This window comes from Chelonoidis abingdonii, chromosome 4 (assembly GCF_003597395.2).
Source record: "Chelonoidis abingdonii isolate Lonesome George chromosome 4, CheloAbing_2.0, whole genome shotgun sequence".
Taxonomy (NCBI): Eukaryota; Metazoa; Chordata; order Testudines; family Testudinidae; genus Chelonoidis; species Chelonoidis abingdonii.
The window spans coordinates 26,617,741-26,634,689 of record NC_133772.1 but is presented as its reverse complement, the minus strand read 5'-3'; the positions used below and the strand labels follow the sequence as shown (position 1 = coordinate 26,634,689).

General features: G+C 58.1%; 1 protein-coding gene across 1 annotated transcript; it reads right to left on the bottom strand.

The window, feature by feature from the left end:
• Positions 1–210: 210 nt before the first annotated feature.
• ATXN7L2 (ataxin 7 like 2) lies at positions 211–12,356 on the bottom strand. The gene is made up of 10 exons (XM_032799646.2): positions 12,289–12,356; positions 10,894–10,998; positions 8,957–9,161; positions 7,696–8,006; positions 6,518–6,600; positions 5,583–5,827; positions 5,086–5,278; positions 4,618–4,739; positions 1,960–2,806; positions 211–370 (listed from the first exon to the last, which is right to left on the bottom strand). Exons 1-10 carry the CDS (start codon positions 12,305–12,307, stop codon positions 356–358), a joined length of 2,145 nt encoding a protein of 714 aa, XP_032655537.1. The 5' UTR covers positions 12,308–12,356; the 3' UTR covers positions 211–355.
• Between the last annotated feature and the right edge of the window lie 4,593 nt (positions 12,357–16,949).

The window sequence follows — 16,949 nt, the reverse complement described above, 5'->3', positions numbered from 1 at the left end:
TCAATACTCATTTTTCTTTTTTTTAAAAAGAAACAAAAACAGCAATAATAATTCTTATAAATATCCCAGACCGGCTGTGCGGCTGCCTCCTCGGTCCAGTCCATCCACTTCAAACCTCCTCCCAGGTGTGGATCAGATTTGCGTCTGGATTCTTTTTCCCCCTTGGGATTTTGTTCGTTCGGGTTTTTTAGCAGCAACAGAACAGGAAAAGAGTCTTGAGGTATTTTTATAGAGTTTTTTTTCTTTTAAAAAAAATAATATAAAGTTATAAAAAGCAGTGGCCTCTGAATCCAACCCAGGGCCTCCCAGTCCTCAGAACCGATGGCTCCGTCTGCATCGCACAGGCACTTGCTTGTTAATGCGCTTTCGACTGCAAGGAGACAAGAGGACAGGGGGTCAGCACAGAAGAACAAAGGAGCAGAACAGACGAGTGCGGAGGGCCAATGTTCCCCCGCCGCAGGGCTCAGGGACTAGGGCGACTTGTCAGGAGCCCAAGAGCTGTGTCTGATTGGCGTCTACTTATAATAAAAGCACACTCTTGTGCTTGCAGCTGAATAGCTGAATAAGAGCTCTCAGTGCCAAAGCCCTTCAGAGAAGTGCAGCATGTCCTGTGTTGCTGGAAATGCCATCGCGTGGCCCCTGTTCAGATCTGTGACTTCCCAGCGATGTGCCCCCTCCCATAAAAACGTGATTCCCTACCCCGCAAACTTCCCCAGGGACCTGAGAATCCAGCTAGGCTCTGTCTTTGTTGCACGTCATCAGTAATAAAGGTTCGACAGGCCAAGTTAAGTGACCCCTCGTGGGATTTCACAGAGGTCACTGACTGATTCTGTTGATGCACAAAAAGGAATAGACTCTGGTGGCCTGGCTGGCCCCACAGGTCTAACAGGAATAGACTGCCCTGCAGGGCTAATGGGAGTCACAAGCAGTAGAAACGTAATGACACCAAGAAGCCAGCAGCTGTGATGAACACAGCCCGAAAGGAGGTCGGCTGAGTACAGGGGGCATGTTTCACCTTTCAGAGCAGATCAGCACATCAAAGCTCACAGCCCCTGAGAATCAGGTCAAGATCATCTCCCCATTTTACAGACGGCGAAACTGGGGCAGAGGTAGGACTCTGCGTGTCTAGGGCAGAGGTGGGAAGAGAACTGTTTCTTGGCAGAGTTCAGCAGCTGATCAGCCCTGTTCTCACTCCACAGTCCCACAGACTAGGGGGTACCTGTCATGTACCCAATCTTACACCAGCCGTGACCTACATGCCTCCTGTTAGGAGAGGCCACAATCCTTCCCAACAGCCAGCACCAGCCCAGGACCATTCTCTGCAGTGCTGCAAGCTCCAGCAAGGCAAGGCCTCTGCCTCAATTCCACAGCAAATCCTACTGGGAAAAGCATGTCCTGCTGCCTGTCCTCAGCCTGAGCCCCTGCTGGGAGGGAGCAGCTATAGGCACCACCCCCAGCCAACTCCCAACAGCGCCACCCACTGGGGATGTGACACCTCCGAAGAGTGCTTGGAATACAGACCACTTTGCACGTAACCACAGTCCTATTAACCCATCTCATGCTGGGGATCTGTACTGTCTGGTGGCCTGGGGATGAGCTGCCAGCTGGCTGGGCTTCAAGGAGCCAGCTTGCCAGGCAGTGCCCCAGGGCAGGGGCTCCCCTCCTGTGGCAGTGACTCCCTGTGTCCACTCTGCTCAGACCTCTGCAGCCTGGTCCAGCCCCGCAGGGCTCAGAAGGGCCCCGTGAACCATGGTGTCCATCTGGGAAGGCGCCACAGACCCCAGGACGCAGCCACGAGGATGGGGAGGGGGACTTTGGGAAAAGAACTGCTATGGGGTGTGGGGGACGACAAAGCAGCATGGGGAGACCCAAAGGCCCACTACATTGGTGGGCAGGGCAGGAAGATCAGCCCGTTGTGGGGGTGCATAGCAGTGGGGAGTAGTGGGGGGACACAGGTACCTTCAGTGCGTTCCGCTTCTCCTCGAAGCCCAGCGAGGCGACGGCCTTCTTCCTCCGCACAGCACAGCCTGAGTCGGAGGCGGCGGTGGGGTGCTTGGCCTTCACTGGCCTGCAGTAGGTGGCCGCGTTCTTGCGCTTCTTGGCCTCCTCGTCCGAGAGGCAGTTGGCCTGCAGCGCTTTCGGCCCGTTCACGGGGGAGCCCCGGTTCTCCAGTTGGGAGGCTTTGACTTGAGGGTGGCCGGAAGCCCTGCAGTCCAGGTGGCCGGCCCGCTTGACTCTGGAGCCTGGCGAGATGGCGCCGTTGAGGGAGGCAGTAGAGGGGGAGCCCAGGGAGGGTTTGGTCTTTGCAGGTGGGTGGGGGACCTGGCAGCCGGTCACCTTGCCCTTGCCTGGGTCCAGGAGGCAGGTCCGTTTGTACGGGGGGCCAGTGGCGGCGCCCAGAGGCTGCTTGCGCCTTCGGGCCGAGGCCTCTGGCTCCCCGCCGCCCGCCAGCTCCTTGGTTTTGGAGGATTTGCTGGCCTTGGTGGAAGGCAACTTGCTGAAGGATGGCGAGGGTGTGTTGGCCGGGAGCGGGGAGGTGATGGACTGGCTTCCGCCCGTGCAGTCTGACTGGCTGCAGGCGGCCGCGGCGTGGGGCGAGCCCAACGTGTAGCTCAGGCTGGGGTGTCCACGGCTCTCCCTGGCGGCCGTTGCTGTACAGGACAAGGAGGTCCTCCCGGGGGTGCCGTGGGGAAGGCTGCATGCCAGCAAGGAGCTGCCGATCTGGGAAGTGCTGGATGTGGAGGAACCCGGGCCGGCGGGCGATGGGGCTGGGTGCAGCTGGGGGTCGGCGGCTGGAGGGATCTTCCTGGTGAGGCCAATGAAACAGAATCAGAAAGGTGGGGGGAGGGGCTGCTGCTTATTTAAACGACACCCCACAAATCCCGCCCCCAGCCTCTCCCCCATCTGATCCCAGGCTGTCCCCCACCCATCTCTCCCACCTGCCCTTCCCTCATCTGTTCCAGGCCATGTCCCTGCATCCCCAGCCCCTGCCCTTCCTCCATCTGATCTCCAGCACCTGCCAGCCCCCTACCACATCTGATCCCAGGCACTCTCCCAGCACTCTCCACCCCCCTGCCCTGCCCCTATCCAATCACTGGCCTCTCCCACATCCAATCCTTGGCATTCTCCCCCCATACCCGATCCACCTGCCCTTCTCCAATCCAATCCCGGGCTGTCTCCAAACCCTGCCAGCCTCCTCACCCATCAGATCCCAGGTTGCCTCCCCCATGCCCCACCCACCTGCCCTTCCCCCATCCAACCCCAGGCTGTCACCTCTCCCATCTGATCCCAGGCCATGTCCCACCTCTCCCCTGAACCCATCGCCCTTCCAATCCCGAGAAGCCTCCTCCTCTAGTCCCCACCCATCTCCTCCCTACTCTGACCCCGTCAGAGCTCTTTCCTCCCCCTCTGACCCCCGGCTGTCTCTCCCATGCGCCTCTCTATCAGGGCTGTGCATCAAGCCCTGTGCTCCAGCCCCACTTGCTTGAGAAAGCCGGGACTTAGCATCACTGCAGGTGGTGGGGATTTGGGGGTGTGGGGTAGGAACTGGCCAAGGAGGTGTTAACCAGCCCGATAAATGTTAATAGGAATTATTTACGTTTCTGGCAAAGCACTTTATAGGGACTCTGCACTTAATATTCCCTGCTGCTGAGATCTCAAAGCACATTCAGAACGCTAGTCCAGCCTCAGCTCCCACACCAGACTGGGGATGTCACGCCTGTTATACAGATGGGGAAATTGAGGCACAAAGCAGTAAAGAGGCTGGCTCAGGTCACTCAGTAAGTCAGTTACTGAGCTACAAATAGAACACAGGTGTCCTGGCTCCCCAGTGCCTATTGTAATCTCTTAATATGCTACCACTCTATTTGGGGTTCTGCTCACAATGGCCATCCTCTCTCACTCCCTCAGATGCCCTGAAGGGCATGGAGGGATCCCACCTGCCGCTCCCACTGCAGGCAGAAGGGAAGAGGGGCAGGGGCAGGCATTACCGTACAGACTGAAATAGAAGCCACCCTCTAAACTTAGCAACGCTGAAAGGAACAAAAGTGATTGACACATCAGCTGAACTCCCTTCCTGAAAACTGCCTCCTCAGTGCTTCCTTGGGTCCCCCAAGGCTTCCTCTGCAGCCTGCCACAGCTCCCCTGGCCTGGGTTACAATAACGGGGTCATTACACCCCCTCGTGCACGTAGGGTGAGTTTCCCCCATGAACAGCTGGAGATCTTACCATGCGTTTTCTCTGCCCACACTGCATGGGCTTCCCAACAGAGTGAAGGCCAATCACATCCAATGCAACCCCAGCACTAGGCCGAGGATGGGAGGCAGACGTGCTAATATTCACCCCACCCTCTGGAAGCTGACTAAGGAGGGGAGTGGCTGGACTGGGAAATGCCAACTGTCCAGCTCAGTGCTCAGCTGTCCCCACCACAAGAGAAGGCAACCCCCACAGGAACTGAGCAGGGGCAGATGCCACTCAGGCAGTCTCTCATCTCTGCATGTGAGCTGGGAACGATTTCCTCCCACATTCCCAAGCACCCCACTCCCACTGCCTGGGCCAGGCGTAGACACACTTGCCCCACCCTGGTCCAGGCGCTGCCTCCCCCAGTGGGACACTCACTTCCACATGTGTGAGCTGAGGTGTCTCTCCAGCATGGAGCTGAGGGCTGAGCAGAACCGGTCCAGCCGTCGGTTGAACACGTAACACCCAGGGCTGACCAAGCGGCTTCCGAAGGTGCAGAACTGATTGAGATTAAGAGAGAAGGGGGAAACAGCCATCAGGGAGGCTGAAACCCCTGTAGACCACATAGCAGCCCCCTGCCGTTGGTCAGGAGCCCAGCCCATAGCATGGCAGAGGGGATGGACTGTCCTCTGAGTCCTCAACCCCCCATCTCCTTCCCTGCCCCAAACGTGGCAACTCTGCATGGGTACCAGCTGGACTGTGAGATCCAAGTTCCTCTGTGGGAGCAGGATGCTGACAAACTGGCCTGAGAATCACTGGACAGATCATTGTCCCCAGTGCCACTGCGGCACTGGTCTCTGCACAGAGAGGGGCAGAGACCCACCCCACCTCACGTAAAGCACTCACCGCCTGAGGCCGTGGTGGCCGTGTTGCATAATGACAGTCCAGCCTGTGGGATTCCTCAGCCATGTCATCCTCGCTCTCGTCGCTCGATACCCGGCTACTACCCTTGGGCACGGGAAAGGGGTAGAACCCGGGGTCTCTGTCGCCACAGGTCGTGTATGGCTCCTCTGGGTCGCTCTCTGAGGAAACCCTGGACCTGAACCCAATGAGAGGCAGAAGAGTGTGAGCTGCCGTTGCTGGGGGCCTTCAGGTTAAAGCTGCAGAGGGATGGGGTTAGGCCAGGGGGGATCTATGTGCCAGAGGCACTGCTGGAAAGGGCAGACGGTCCCCACTGGGGCCTGGTTCTGCTAGGATCCCTGCACGGGGAAGGTGCAAGAGGCCAGCCCCAGAAAGGCACCTGCACAGCACCCCCTCCTATGCTAGGGCGGGTGCATCTGCCCAGACTGACACACACAGGTGGTAGCTGGAGGCAAACCCGAGGTTCCCTGCTGCTGCGTTACCTGGGAAGTGCACAGTGGGAGTGGGGCTGCTTTGCTCGGCAAGGGGAAGTGCTGGGTAGAACCAAGGAGGTCTGCGCCCCGGAGGAGGCTTCCTGTGAGAGTCGGTCGGGGAGCGCTTCCTTCCTCACTGGGCTCTTCTCCTTGGGGGACTCCCCCTTCCTGGAACTGGCCTTCAGCTCTGCCACCAAGACGTCAAAGTCCTTCGCCCGGCCCTGCACCTCACGGCGCTGGTGCACGGAGTGAATCTGTGACAAGGGCAGGAGGGGAGAGCGTCACAGCCCCGGCTCACCACAGGATGCCATCAGATCTCCATGGGGACCCCCCCCCCCGTGCCTAGAGGCTCGCAGGAGCTACAGACCCTCTTACTAATTCAGCTAGTGGAGATTCTCCTGGGCCTCCCAAGCCTGTGTTTGGAACAGAGGCCCGAGGCTCCACGTTTCCCTGACTGCATGCATGCCGCTGAGCCATGAGATGAAGCGATGTCTCTAATCCATGGGGGCCTCCTGGAGCCAGTCAGCGCTACATCTCCCGCCCCCTTCTCCTCCAACGGGCTAGAGCAGTGGCTCTCAACCCTTGGCCCGTGGGCTGCTTGCACCCCTGTCAGCGCACAGCTGTGGCCCATGTAACATCCTCAGGGCCGTACAGGTAGTATATATATTGTGTGGATGTGGCCCACATAACACAGACAGCTGCATGTGCGGCCCACAATGATAAATAGGTTCAGAACCATTGGATTAGACCTTCACAAAGTGGCACTTTGTAGCCATGCAACAGCAAACGCTTCTCTTCCTCAGTGGGCGCTTCTCTTCCCCAGAGGGCAGGTCAGTCTGCAGCCTCCTGCAGAGCCCTTCAACCTCCAGCTGGGTTGTATGGGGACCTGAACTCACCCCGCCTCCTACTGTTCTACCAGAAAACCATCTCACACATGCCAGTACCTTGCAAGTCAGCAGCCGGGTGCAGATCTTTTTGGTGTCAGGATTCACAACTCCACACTGCCTGTTCAAATCACACTCCTTCCCTGCAGGGCAGAAAAACAGAGCTGAGACGCATGAGGTAAAAGCAGCAGTTACTGGGCACGGTGACAGAGCCTGGCTGGATCCCATGAGCTCACCCTGCTCTTTAGAGTCTTTGCCAAACTTCCTAAGATCCCTGTGTTTGGCCTGGAGCTTTGGTTGACTGTTGGAACAGGCTTTTGTGCCGGGAGGTTCTCGCCATTTCAAAAGGGAAAATCTTGCTTCTTGCCTCTATTTTCATGCTCTTTGCCATGGGGCGGAGCTCAGATACAACTGCAGCAGGGGCTATACAAAACCTTCCCCTTGAGAAATGAGGCCCAGTCCTTAGGATCTGTTATTACAAAGCAAGGTGGAGTTTGGGGCTTATTGAACGGGGCATGAATGGAAAGCTTTTCATGGGCTTCCAGGGTGGACTGAAATGCCCCGAACCCCAACTACAGCAGAGTTGGGCGAGTGCAGGAGATGCAAAGACACGTAACAGGATCTCTGAACACTGCGAACAGCTCCTTCAGCCTCACAAGCTCCAGTGTTAGTCTCACTGTCCAGATGGGGAAACGGAGGCACTGAGCATTTAAGTGACTCACCCAAGTCTGCATGGTGGGTCAGTGGCAGGGGACTGGGACACAGATGGCCTGAGTCCCAGTTCTAGGTTTGAGGCACTGGCCCAGGCTCTCTGTCATGGGACCCAGCAGACAGCCCTCTAGCTGCATGCGGCTCTTTAGGGCTATACAGGCACTAGAAGAGTCCCAGAATCTGGCTGGTGGCCTTCTCACTCTTCCTGGGCTCCAACCAGGGGAGTGCTCCTTGGGCTGGGAAGGGAGAGGCTCAGCTGGTGTGTGTATGGCAGGAGAGAAAAGGAGATGCCAAAATCCCTGCCCATGGGGCAGAGAAGAGCCCACCTCCCACACCTCCCCGCTCAAGGAGAGAGGCTGCATTGAGCCACTAAGCGATCACGGCTGGCAGCCAGCGCTGAGCCACGCAGCTGCATCATCGCACAGGACTGCTGAGTCGCCACCACCTAACCGCCCTGTCCAGCTGTCACCTTGGCCTGATTCAGCATCACCCCCACTGGGCAGCGAAGGAGGAACAGCAGGACTCACGCGCCATCTTCTTGTGGGATTTGGGAGGCGGTTTGCTGGCGCCCGGCTCCTTCTCCCCTGAGGCAGGGGTGCTCTCTGGTTTCCTGTCCAGACCATCGGCGGGCACAACAGAGTCGCCTCCTGCCTTGGCTGGCACAAGTGGCTCTTTGGGCGACACTGCCAGGGACAGCTTCCCCATGGGCTCTTTGGAGCTGGCAGGCGGCTGCCCGGGGACAGAAGCAGCAGCAGCCTTCGGGGGCACCTTGATGCCGTGTCCATCCGGCTTGGGAAGGCTGGAAATCTTCTCCAGATTCACCACCGGCATGAACAAACTGGAAGGAGAAGGGACAGGATCCGAGAGCTCAGCCAGGGAATGAGCTAGTGACGGCTGCTAACCTCCCTAGCAGCAGAGGGCGACTGAGGCCCGTCTGGGCCAGGTCCCAGCCCCTGAGCCACATCCTGGGGCAGGTGCTCTGGGCTTGTGAGACCTGGACTCTGGGCTACCCTTCTGAGCCCCTGGACTGGGCCTGCTGCCCACCAGTCTTGTGGGGGCGTATGCTCCGGCCTGCCACGGACCTTGGGCTACCCCTGTGTCGCACGCAGACGCCAGTCCAACCAGCCGCGGTGACTGGGCTGAATGGGAGGTGCAAGCACTGGCAGGGGCTGGGGCTGGCTGAGCTAGTCCAGGGCTCTCATTCCCCTGCCCCTCCTCGGAGGGGCCCATTGCGCTGGGTCTGCCATCCTTCCTGAGCACAGTCCTGATGAGCAAGCCCCGGCACGCACAGAGGGAGACGACACTCTGCTCTGGAAACGCCTCCATCCACTGAGGTCCAGGCACCCGGGGGCAAAGGCACAGTCTCCATTGAGACCCTGCCATACAGCCAGAGCAGCGCATCTCGCAAGCCCAACTCCCCATGTCAGAGCCAGCTGGGGTTTCCCTGTGGCCCCTCCCCCCTTGTCAGAGTTCAGTGGGGCTCCCTCAACCCCCTCCATCCATATCAGAGTGGGGTTCTCTGTCCCTCGGTTTATGAGCAGGGGGTGGTTTCCCCTACTGCCCCTTCTCCCACGTCTCTCTCCATCGTCCCCCTTCCTCCTCCCTGCACAAGAGAGCAGGGTCCCCTCCCCAGAGTGGGGCTGCCCCCCAACCCCTCTCACATCAGAGGAGCACAGGCTCACCTACACTCACATGACAGTGGAGCCAGGCTCCCCTCAACCCCTCTGTGTCGAGCTCACCTCACCCCCCACGTGAGTGCAGGCTCCCCCTTTGTCCCGTCCCACTCACCAGAGGTTGTCTTTCTGCGCCTTGTCTGGCCTCTCAGGCGGGTGCTGGGCCCGGCTGCGGGAGCTCTGCGACTTCTCTCGCGAGGCCTTGGCGCTGCTGTGGCCCCCGCAGGCAGGGGGCTGCCCGTTGACCCCATGGCACTTCTGGGCATTGGCAGACGCCTGCGCCCGGGCGTAGAGCTTGCTGAGAGGTCCGTGACGTCTTTCTGCGGGGGAGGGGGAGGCCTTGTCAGTGACATGCGCACATGAGGCCCTGCCCATCAGAGGAGGGGGACAGCCCACACTGCTCTCCAATGCCCCGGGGGAAAGGCACCAAGGGCCGCCTGAGTCTGCAGCCAGGCCAGCCCCACAGGAACGGCCCCGTTCATCTCAGTGTGTTGTTCACTCTGAAGGCTAATGACAACAACTGAAATAGCAACAGTGATCTCACTGCTGATCATTTTAACAGAACCATCCAGCTGGCCTGGGGTGGAGCCTGGGCAACGCCACTTTTCCCATCTCCAGCCTGCTTGTCTGAATTTAGCGGCAGTGCTGGCTAAGAACCCAGGAGTCCTGGCTCCTGGGCCTGTACTCAGCCCAACAGGCAACCCCCTCACTCTAGCAGCCTGAGCTGCCTTGTACATCACCTTTGCTTGCAAAACCCTGTGTTTGGGAGCCGGCCCAACAGACCCCAGCGGGTCCAACACGTGCCAACAGCTATCAGACCCTTCGACACCCCAGTGCAGTGGCAGGGTCCCGAACAGGCTGCTCCACTCCACCTCCCTGCAGGCCCCTGGAGAACCATGCCCAGCACCAGAACCTGGGAGCCACCCAACCAGGCCAGGCAGAGCATCCAGGCACTCCTTGCTCTGCCCACCCCAGGAACATGGCTCTCTATGCTGCTCTTCCCTGTCCAGCCCCGCCACCGGTCCTTTCCAGGATGCCAGAATTAGCTCTTCCACACTCTCTCGCCTTGCCACTGATTGCCAGGGGCCTCCCAGCAGCAGGCAGCTCCTGCTGTGGAGGAGAGGGTGGGATTGTGCCAGGTGTGGGGGGACAGAGAATGATGGCTGGGATGGGAAACAAGCTGCCAACTCGTAGCTCAGGGATGCTTTTTGAAGGTCCCCCTAAGAAAGCGTTTCCCAGATGGTGGGTCCTGACCCACTGGGGAGTCATGGGAAGGATCTAAGTGGGTTTCCAGGCCCTAGGCAAACATACACTTCTTCCAGCCCAGAGAGCAAGCCCGCCCCACACTCTCCCCATAGCGGCAGCTCCTGTCCCGTGGGGCCAGGTCTGGCTCGCCACAGGCATTGCAGACTGGCACAGGGGGTCACAGCGTCACTCAGGTTTGGCCCGGCTGCCCCTCTCTCGTGGGCGTGCGCCAGTTCACAATGTCACTCACTCAAATGTGACCTGGCCACCCCACATCATGATGGCCAGGCCACACCTGCGTGGCGTTGCGACCCCCTACACCCAATCACGATGCTCAGAGCAGGGAGCCAGGCCCAGCCCCACAACAGTGAGTGCGGGGGGCTTCTCTCCTAGACCTTCACCCCCTGGGGCTGCCCCTCTGCACCAGGCAGCATTAGGGCTGCAGGGCCAGGGCGAAGGGCGCGTACAAGTCACATCAAAAAACAAGACCAAGTGCAGCTCGTGGGTAGCCTGGGTGGCCTGCGGCTTCCTGCACAGCCCCACGCTGCTGCCTCTGCAGCATTTCTCTCCCCATTGCAGACAAAAGAGGCAGAGCCTTCCCTCTGGACCCCTGCGCCCCAAGCTCAATCTCGAACACAGCAGCTGTGGCCGGGACACCAGCAGAATTGTCATTCCAGAGCCGCTCTGAGGTTGGTGCCTGAGGGCCCAGAGAACGTAGGGGAGGAGAACAGAACCAGGTTCCCATTCCCGGCCGGCCGCAGAAGGGGCCCGGCTGCTAACCTCACCCTGGACAGTCAATCGGCTTACCGCAGTGCTTCTGAAAGGCTTGAGGCTTGACCACTTGGCTACAGTGGTTACACACCACCAGGTAGAACTCGTCGTGGGCTGGGCAGTGCCCAAAGATAGACATGTCTGCCAGGGCAAGAGACAGTGGTAAGGGAGAGGCCACAAAGGGCCCCTGCAGCCTGGTGGGGCTGTGGCTGCCCAGGCCAAGAGACACGCCTAAGGAAACCCATCTTTTGTACCCAATGCGAATGGACAGTCATGTCCTCGCTCCCCAAAGAGAGACTACAGGGGCTCCAGCTCAAACCCAGCATAGCTCAGCCCTGCTGCCAGCCAACGGCCGTTCACAGCCTGTGTGAAATGAGCATGGTGGGTCTCAGATCTCACTAGACACAGGACAGCTGCCGCCGCCACCACAAGTAGAGGCCAAAGGTCAAATGGGTCATGGAGTCTGACATCCCCACTCAGCCCTGGAGAAGGCCCCTCAGGGCAAGGCTGGCATGGAGGAGGGGCAGTTGCCACCCATGCGGATGCTGGGGCTACGGGCACCTTGGTGTCCGGTTTATGGGTGCGCTGCACAGACGATCCAGAGACAAGGGCCTCACCAGGGGCTCCAAAACCTCGCATCCCAAGCCTTAAACTGGGGGACAGCCTGTGGCCCTCACGCTGCCCCCGCCCCGAGTGTGACTGGGTCAAAGGGACTGACTTAGGGCTATATGGTATGCTAGGTTTCTGGGATTCATCCACTTGGATCGCAGGGCTGCCTCGTGTGAGGCTCGGGGGGATTACAGAGCACTGGGCCGGCTTTCAATGTCTGCGGGAGCCTCCCTTGCAGCAAGCAAGACCGAGGCCCTGCGCTGCCAGCTGAAGCTGGGAAACAGTCAGGCCAGGAATGCTGGAGCTACATCAACCTTGCAAGGGATGTGGGGGTCCCCAAAGAGCATAGCCCTCACCAACCACATTCTGTGCTTGGGCTCCAGGCCAGCTCTGCAGAGCTCCACAGTGCGCAAGGCCAGAGAGGCACAGCCTGGGTTGAAGTCTGCCCCGCGTTTGCTCTATGCACTGAAGCCCATTTCCACCCAAAGGGGACGTGGTTTGCACAGCCAAGAGGAGCTGTTGCAGCTAGGAGCAGGAGTAGATCCTGCTGCGTCGGCTATTTAGCAGCTCTCTCCTCTGAGAGGGCCGGACAGCGTCGGACCGGTCTGTACGGCCCAGGCAAAGAGAAATGATGCTGACAGCCTCAACCCATGAGCAGGGCCACAAAGTTTCCTGCTGATGCCAAATTCACAACAGCTCCTGTGCTAACCATCCCCCACCCCCGGCGTCACAGATAACAAGAGCCTTGGCCAAAGGAACAGATCATGCCCACTACAGAATCAGGCAGCTCTCTGAGCTGGAAGGAGCTGGATGAGCTCTTACCTTCCTTAATGAGTGTCATCGCATCTACTTTCTTGCTGCCATTCTTGCTGCTCTCCTCCACCTCAGACCCTGCTAGAGAAAATCAGCCCCATCAGCAACAGTCAGGACTCTTCCCTGAACCCCATAGCCCTCTAACCCAGAAACCGAGAGAGTCTGCTCCCTACAGGCTGGGGGGCGGGGAGGGCATTAATTGTTTGCAAAGTGGGAGGATGGCAGGTCGCCAAACTGCCAACAGACTGAGAAGCCCTAAGAATCAGTCAGTTAACAAAGTGCAGGGCCTTGGTCTCGGGGAATCTCCTGCATGGCCTCCTTGAATCAAGCAGGACATGCAAACAGCACCATCAGTGGATCATTTGCCACATGACAGGTGGGGATGGAACCAGGATGCGGCCCTGGGGCAGAGAAGGGGTCTTTGTCTGGGTCTGTGAAAGGCCTTTAGCGCAGCTCCTTTCCCTGTAAACCATGACAACCTCTCTGCTCACCCTAGTGGATCCTGCAGGACTCAAGGTCAGGGGCGGCTCCAGGCCCCAGCACGCCAAGTGCGTGCCTGGCGCGGCAAGACATGGGGGGTGCTCTGCCGGTCGCTGCGAGCACAGCAGGCAGGTTGCCTTCGGCGGCACGCCTGCGGAGGGTCCGCGGGTCCCGTGGCTTCAGCGGACCTCCCGCAGGCGTGCTGCCAAATCCGCGGGACCGGCTGAATCCGTGGGACCAGAGATCACCCGCAGGCGTGTTGCTGAAGGCAGCCTGCCTGCCATGCTTGGGGCGGCAAAATGCCTAGAGCCGCCCCTGCTCAAGGTTGTCTACATGGGGAAGTTATTCCAAGGGCAGTACTATTCCGGAAGAGCTCCCTTTGGGGACACTCTTATTCCGACTTTTTCCAGGTTGCTAGAACTCACTTCTGGAGGGCTCGTTCTTTCCCGGCTGACCATCTCGGCAGCCAATGTGCTCAGCCAGGGCAGCTGGAAATCGGAGTCACTAATCTGTCCCCAGCATCATTCTCCAGAGCTTAGCCCAGACCTGCTCAAAGAGTCCCGAGCTCTGGGACTGCCCCCACCACCCCTGGGACATGATCCCCCAGCCAAGTGGATCTGCGGGGGGGGGGGGGGGGGCAGCAGATTCCATGTGTTGGGACATTTTCATTTCCTTGAGCTCACAGATTCCAAGGCCAGAAGCGAGCATGTGACAATCCAGCCTGACATCCAGCACAGTGCAGGCCAGAGACCTGCCCCCAAACCACCCCTACAGCAGAGAGCCATCCTGTCTTGATTTCCAAATTGCCAGTGATGGAGAACCCACCCTGACCCTTGGTATCACACCCAGTTCTACCCCTGTGCACCAAGGGACGGGGGCAATGGGCAGCAGCCACAAAGGAAAGGTAAATGGATAGGGGCCAGCAGCTTGGAAGGAAGGCGGAGAGGATCAGAGGGAGAACAGCAGAGAGAGGAGACATGTCTCCTGGGCACGAGTAGCGTCCCACCACTCCCTCCTCCCCCCCATGAACACCTTGGGGTTGTGCCACAGACCAGCCGCTTGAGCAGCGTGACCCCCACCCTGCCACACCCAGGCGCTGCACACCCAACGGGGTGCCAGGGGCAAACCACGCCAGCTCCAGGATTCCAAACATCCCTTCGAATCAGCCTCATGGTGCTGTCTGAACGCCACCTGCAAGCAGGGCTGGCTGGAAATTTCTCGTGGAGGAGGGAGCTGGGGCTAATTTAAATTCTTTAGGGGCGGAAAGAGAATCCACTGTGGACGTACATGTTGGAGCTGATGCAACTGGTTATTGCAGCTCCAAAACTGGTGGTGGTGCGGCTAAAGCATCAGACTGAGACTCGGGAGATCTGGGTCACTCCGCTGCTCCCCAAAGACTCCCTGTGTGATTCTGAGCGAGTCACATAATCTCTCCATGCCTCCGTTCCCCCCATGAGATGAGGCAGACAGTTCTTCCAGTCTCCTATCCTTTGTCTAGTTGGGCTAGGTTAGCTGTACCTGTGTCAGGGCAAGAACTGCCTCTTAGTGTATATCCAGGCAGCCCCCAAGGTCCTGACCACCTCTGGGCCTCTACATGTTACACACAAACAACAGGATTCACAACCCTCTCCTCCCCACTGTGCCCTTCTCTGGCGCTTTTCACCCAGGCATCCCCACACAACAAAACTTCAGCAAGCCCCATGGGAAACTGGGCCTGAAGAGGCTAACCTGCCTATTATCACACAACAGCAGAGCCAGGTTCACAAGTCCTGACATTCAGGGCCTTTCTTTCTTCACTCCACTATGCTCTCTCTGCATCCAATAGCCAGACACCACAGCCTGCACTCGCCTGGGCAGGACGCACCCACTGTAGACAGAGCTCAAAACATGGACCGACTCTCATAAACCAGTGGTTTGCAGGCTGAGGCTGCGTTCTGATGCAGGCATCAATGAGGCAATAAAGCATTCGCCCTTCTCCTGGCGCTGTCATTTCTTTCTGGCACTAAACCCAGCCGATGCTTTTTAAAAAGTAGATTTGAAAATGATCCTAGAAATTAAAGCCAACCAGGGCAAATCCATGGCCCAATCTCAGGGGAAAATGCCAACAGGCTCTCAGCAAGGAACAGCCTTGGAGAAGGGAAACTGCATATTTTTATAAAGCAACAACTTGCAAAAAGTTGCATGGATGTCAAACGCCACAGTGTGAGTTAGTTCAGGCCAGCCAGGACAAACCCACTACGGGGAGATTCCTGCACTGCACCCAGCGGGAGGAGAGATTAGATAAAAACTAACAAGGCTTTCTCCAGCTCTCACTGCTGTACCATTTTCAGTCTACAAGCAAAGAACTTAGCCGACAGCATGAACTTGTCTGTAAAGGGAATTTGCTTCACAGCCCAGCAATAAATCCCTGAAAACACAGGAGTCATTATGCAAACTCTGCCGGAGCCCTAAGTAGATCAGGAAGCACGATGCTCTGACTACATCTAGTGCAAGGGAAAGATAATGGAGGGGGAAGGGACACTGCTCCACAGTGTAAGAAGCGTCACCAGGGACAGCTCCACCAGCCTCCGCTCCCCCACTTCCAGGGCCTTTCCAGAGTCCAGCATCAGACTGTGCTGGAGAAATCAAATGATCCCCCCCAAAATGCTAATGCTTCTGGACAATTCCTGGGATTTCAAGGGCAAAAGTCTCAAGAGACAGCTATCAGCTCCATCCCCCTGGGGAAAGAGGGCAGAGGACGGGAGCGAGGGGTGTGAGCAACATGGGAGTGAAGAGCAGCATGGGAGGAAAGAGGGCTCAGAGGGATGGTGAAGTGGCTGAAGCAAGCGGAACAGAGGCAGGATGCAGGGGTTGAGAGTGCAGAGATCCAGGCGTAGCAGAGTAGGGGTGGGAGCAGGATGGGCAGGGGAATGGCAGGAGATCAGACTTGGTAAGGCTCAGGGACCAGGTTCAGGGAGGGCAAAGGTCAGGATCCTGGTGCAAGGGGAACATGATCAAGTTCAGGTCTGCAGGGGAATCCAGTGGAGGAGAGGATCCCGGGAGGGTCAGATCAAAGGACCGTGAGAGACTCTGGGGTTGGGTCAGGAGATCAGTTTCAGGGCACATCATGTTGGGGGTTCAAAGGTCAGGGATAATGAGGGGAGTCAGGGAAAAATCAGGGCGCATGGGATGGAGGAATACCAGATTTAGGGACTAAAGTGAAAAGTTCAGGGGGTGACAGGGCAGGAAGAGGAGACATCAGAAGCAAGGAGTCATGAGGGCATGAGTTTGTGAGGAATCAAGGCCGGTGTGGGGTCACAAGTGTTGGGTGCAAGGGACAGCTGGGCAATCGGAGGACAGGCATCACAGAGTGCAGAGGATCGAGGGGCTAGGGAACTGAGGACAAATATCATGGTGGGATCTGCTAGGCAGGAAATGGTGAAAAGGATCTCCGTGCATCTGAAGAAGTGGGTTTTTCTACACACGAAAGCTTATGCCCCAATGAATCTGTTAGTTTTTAATGTGCCACCGGACTCCTCACTGTTTTTACGGGTCACAGAATGAATCTGCTTTCAGAGGCTACAGAGAAGGTCACGCAAGTAGGGATCACAGAGAGCATCCAGTGGGATCAGGAATCTATGTGGTCAGGATCCAGAGAAAGGATCAGGGCTCTCAAGGATAATAGCAGGATTTAGTGGATCAAGATTCAGGGATCCTGGGGGATCCTGTGAGGTCTGGGATCAGGGGATGCCCAGGATGCACATAAGGGATCAAAGGGGATCCAGCAGGGTTAGGGATCACAGCATGCACATAACAGATCTCACACATCATGCTAAGCACATACAAAATGGATCAGTGATGGCAGGAGATCCAGTGGGGTCAGGAAATGACACATGCTCAGAACATACATAATGGATCATGGGTGATCTGTGGGGTCAAGGATGACGGGATGCTTTGGACATACACACATGGGATCACAGGGGATCCGGTGCTGTTGGGGGTTGCAGCTGATCCACAGGAGATCCAGTGGGGTCCGGGGATCGCGGGATGCCCAGCATCTCATAAGGGATCCGAGGAATCCCACGAACTCAGGAACCAGGGTGCTGGGGATCGGGGAAACCCGGCGGCGCTAGGACCCGGCGGCGCACCAGGCGCGGCCGGCGCTAGGACCCCGCGGCTCCTTTGTTCGGGGCCGGCGGCGGGCGGGGGTG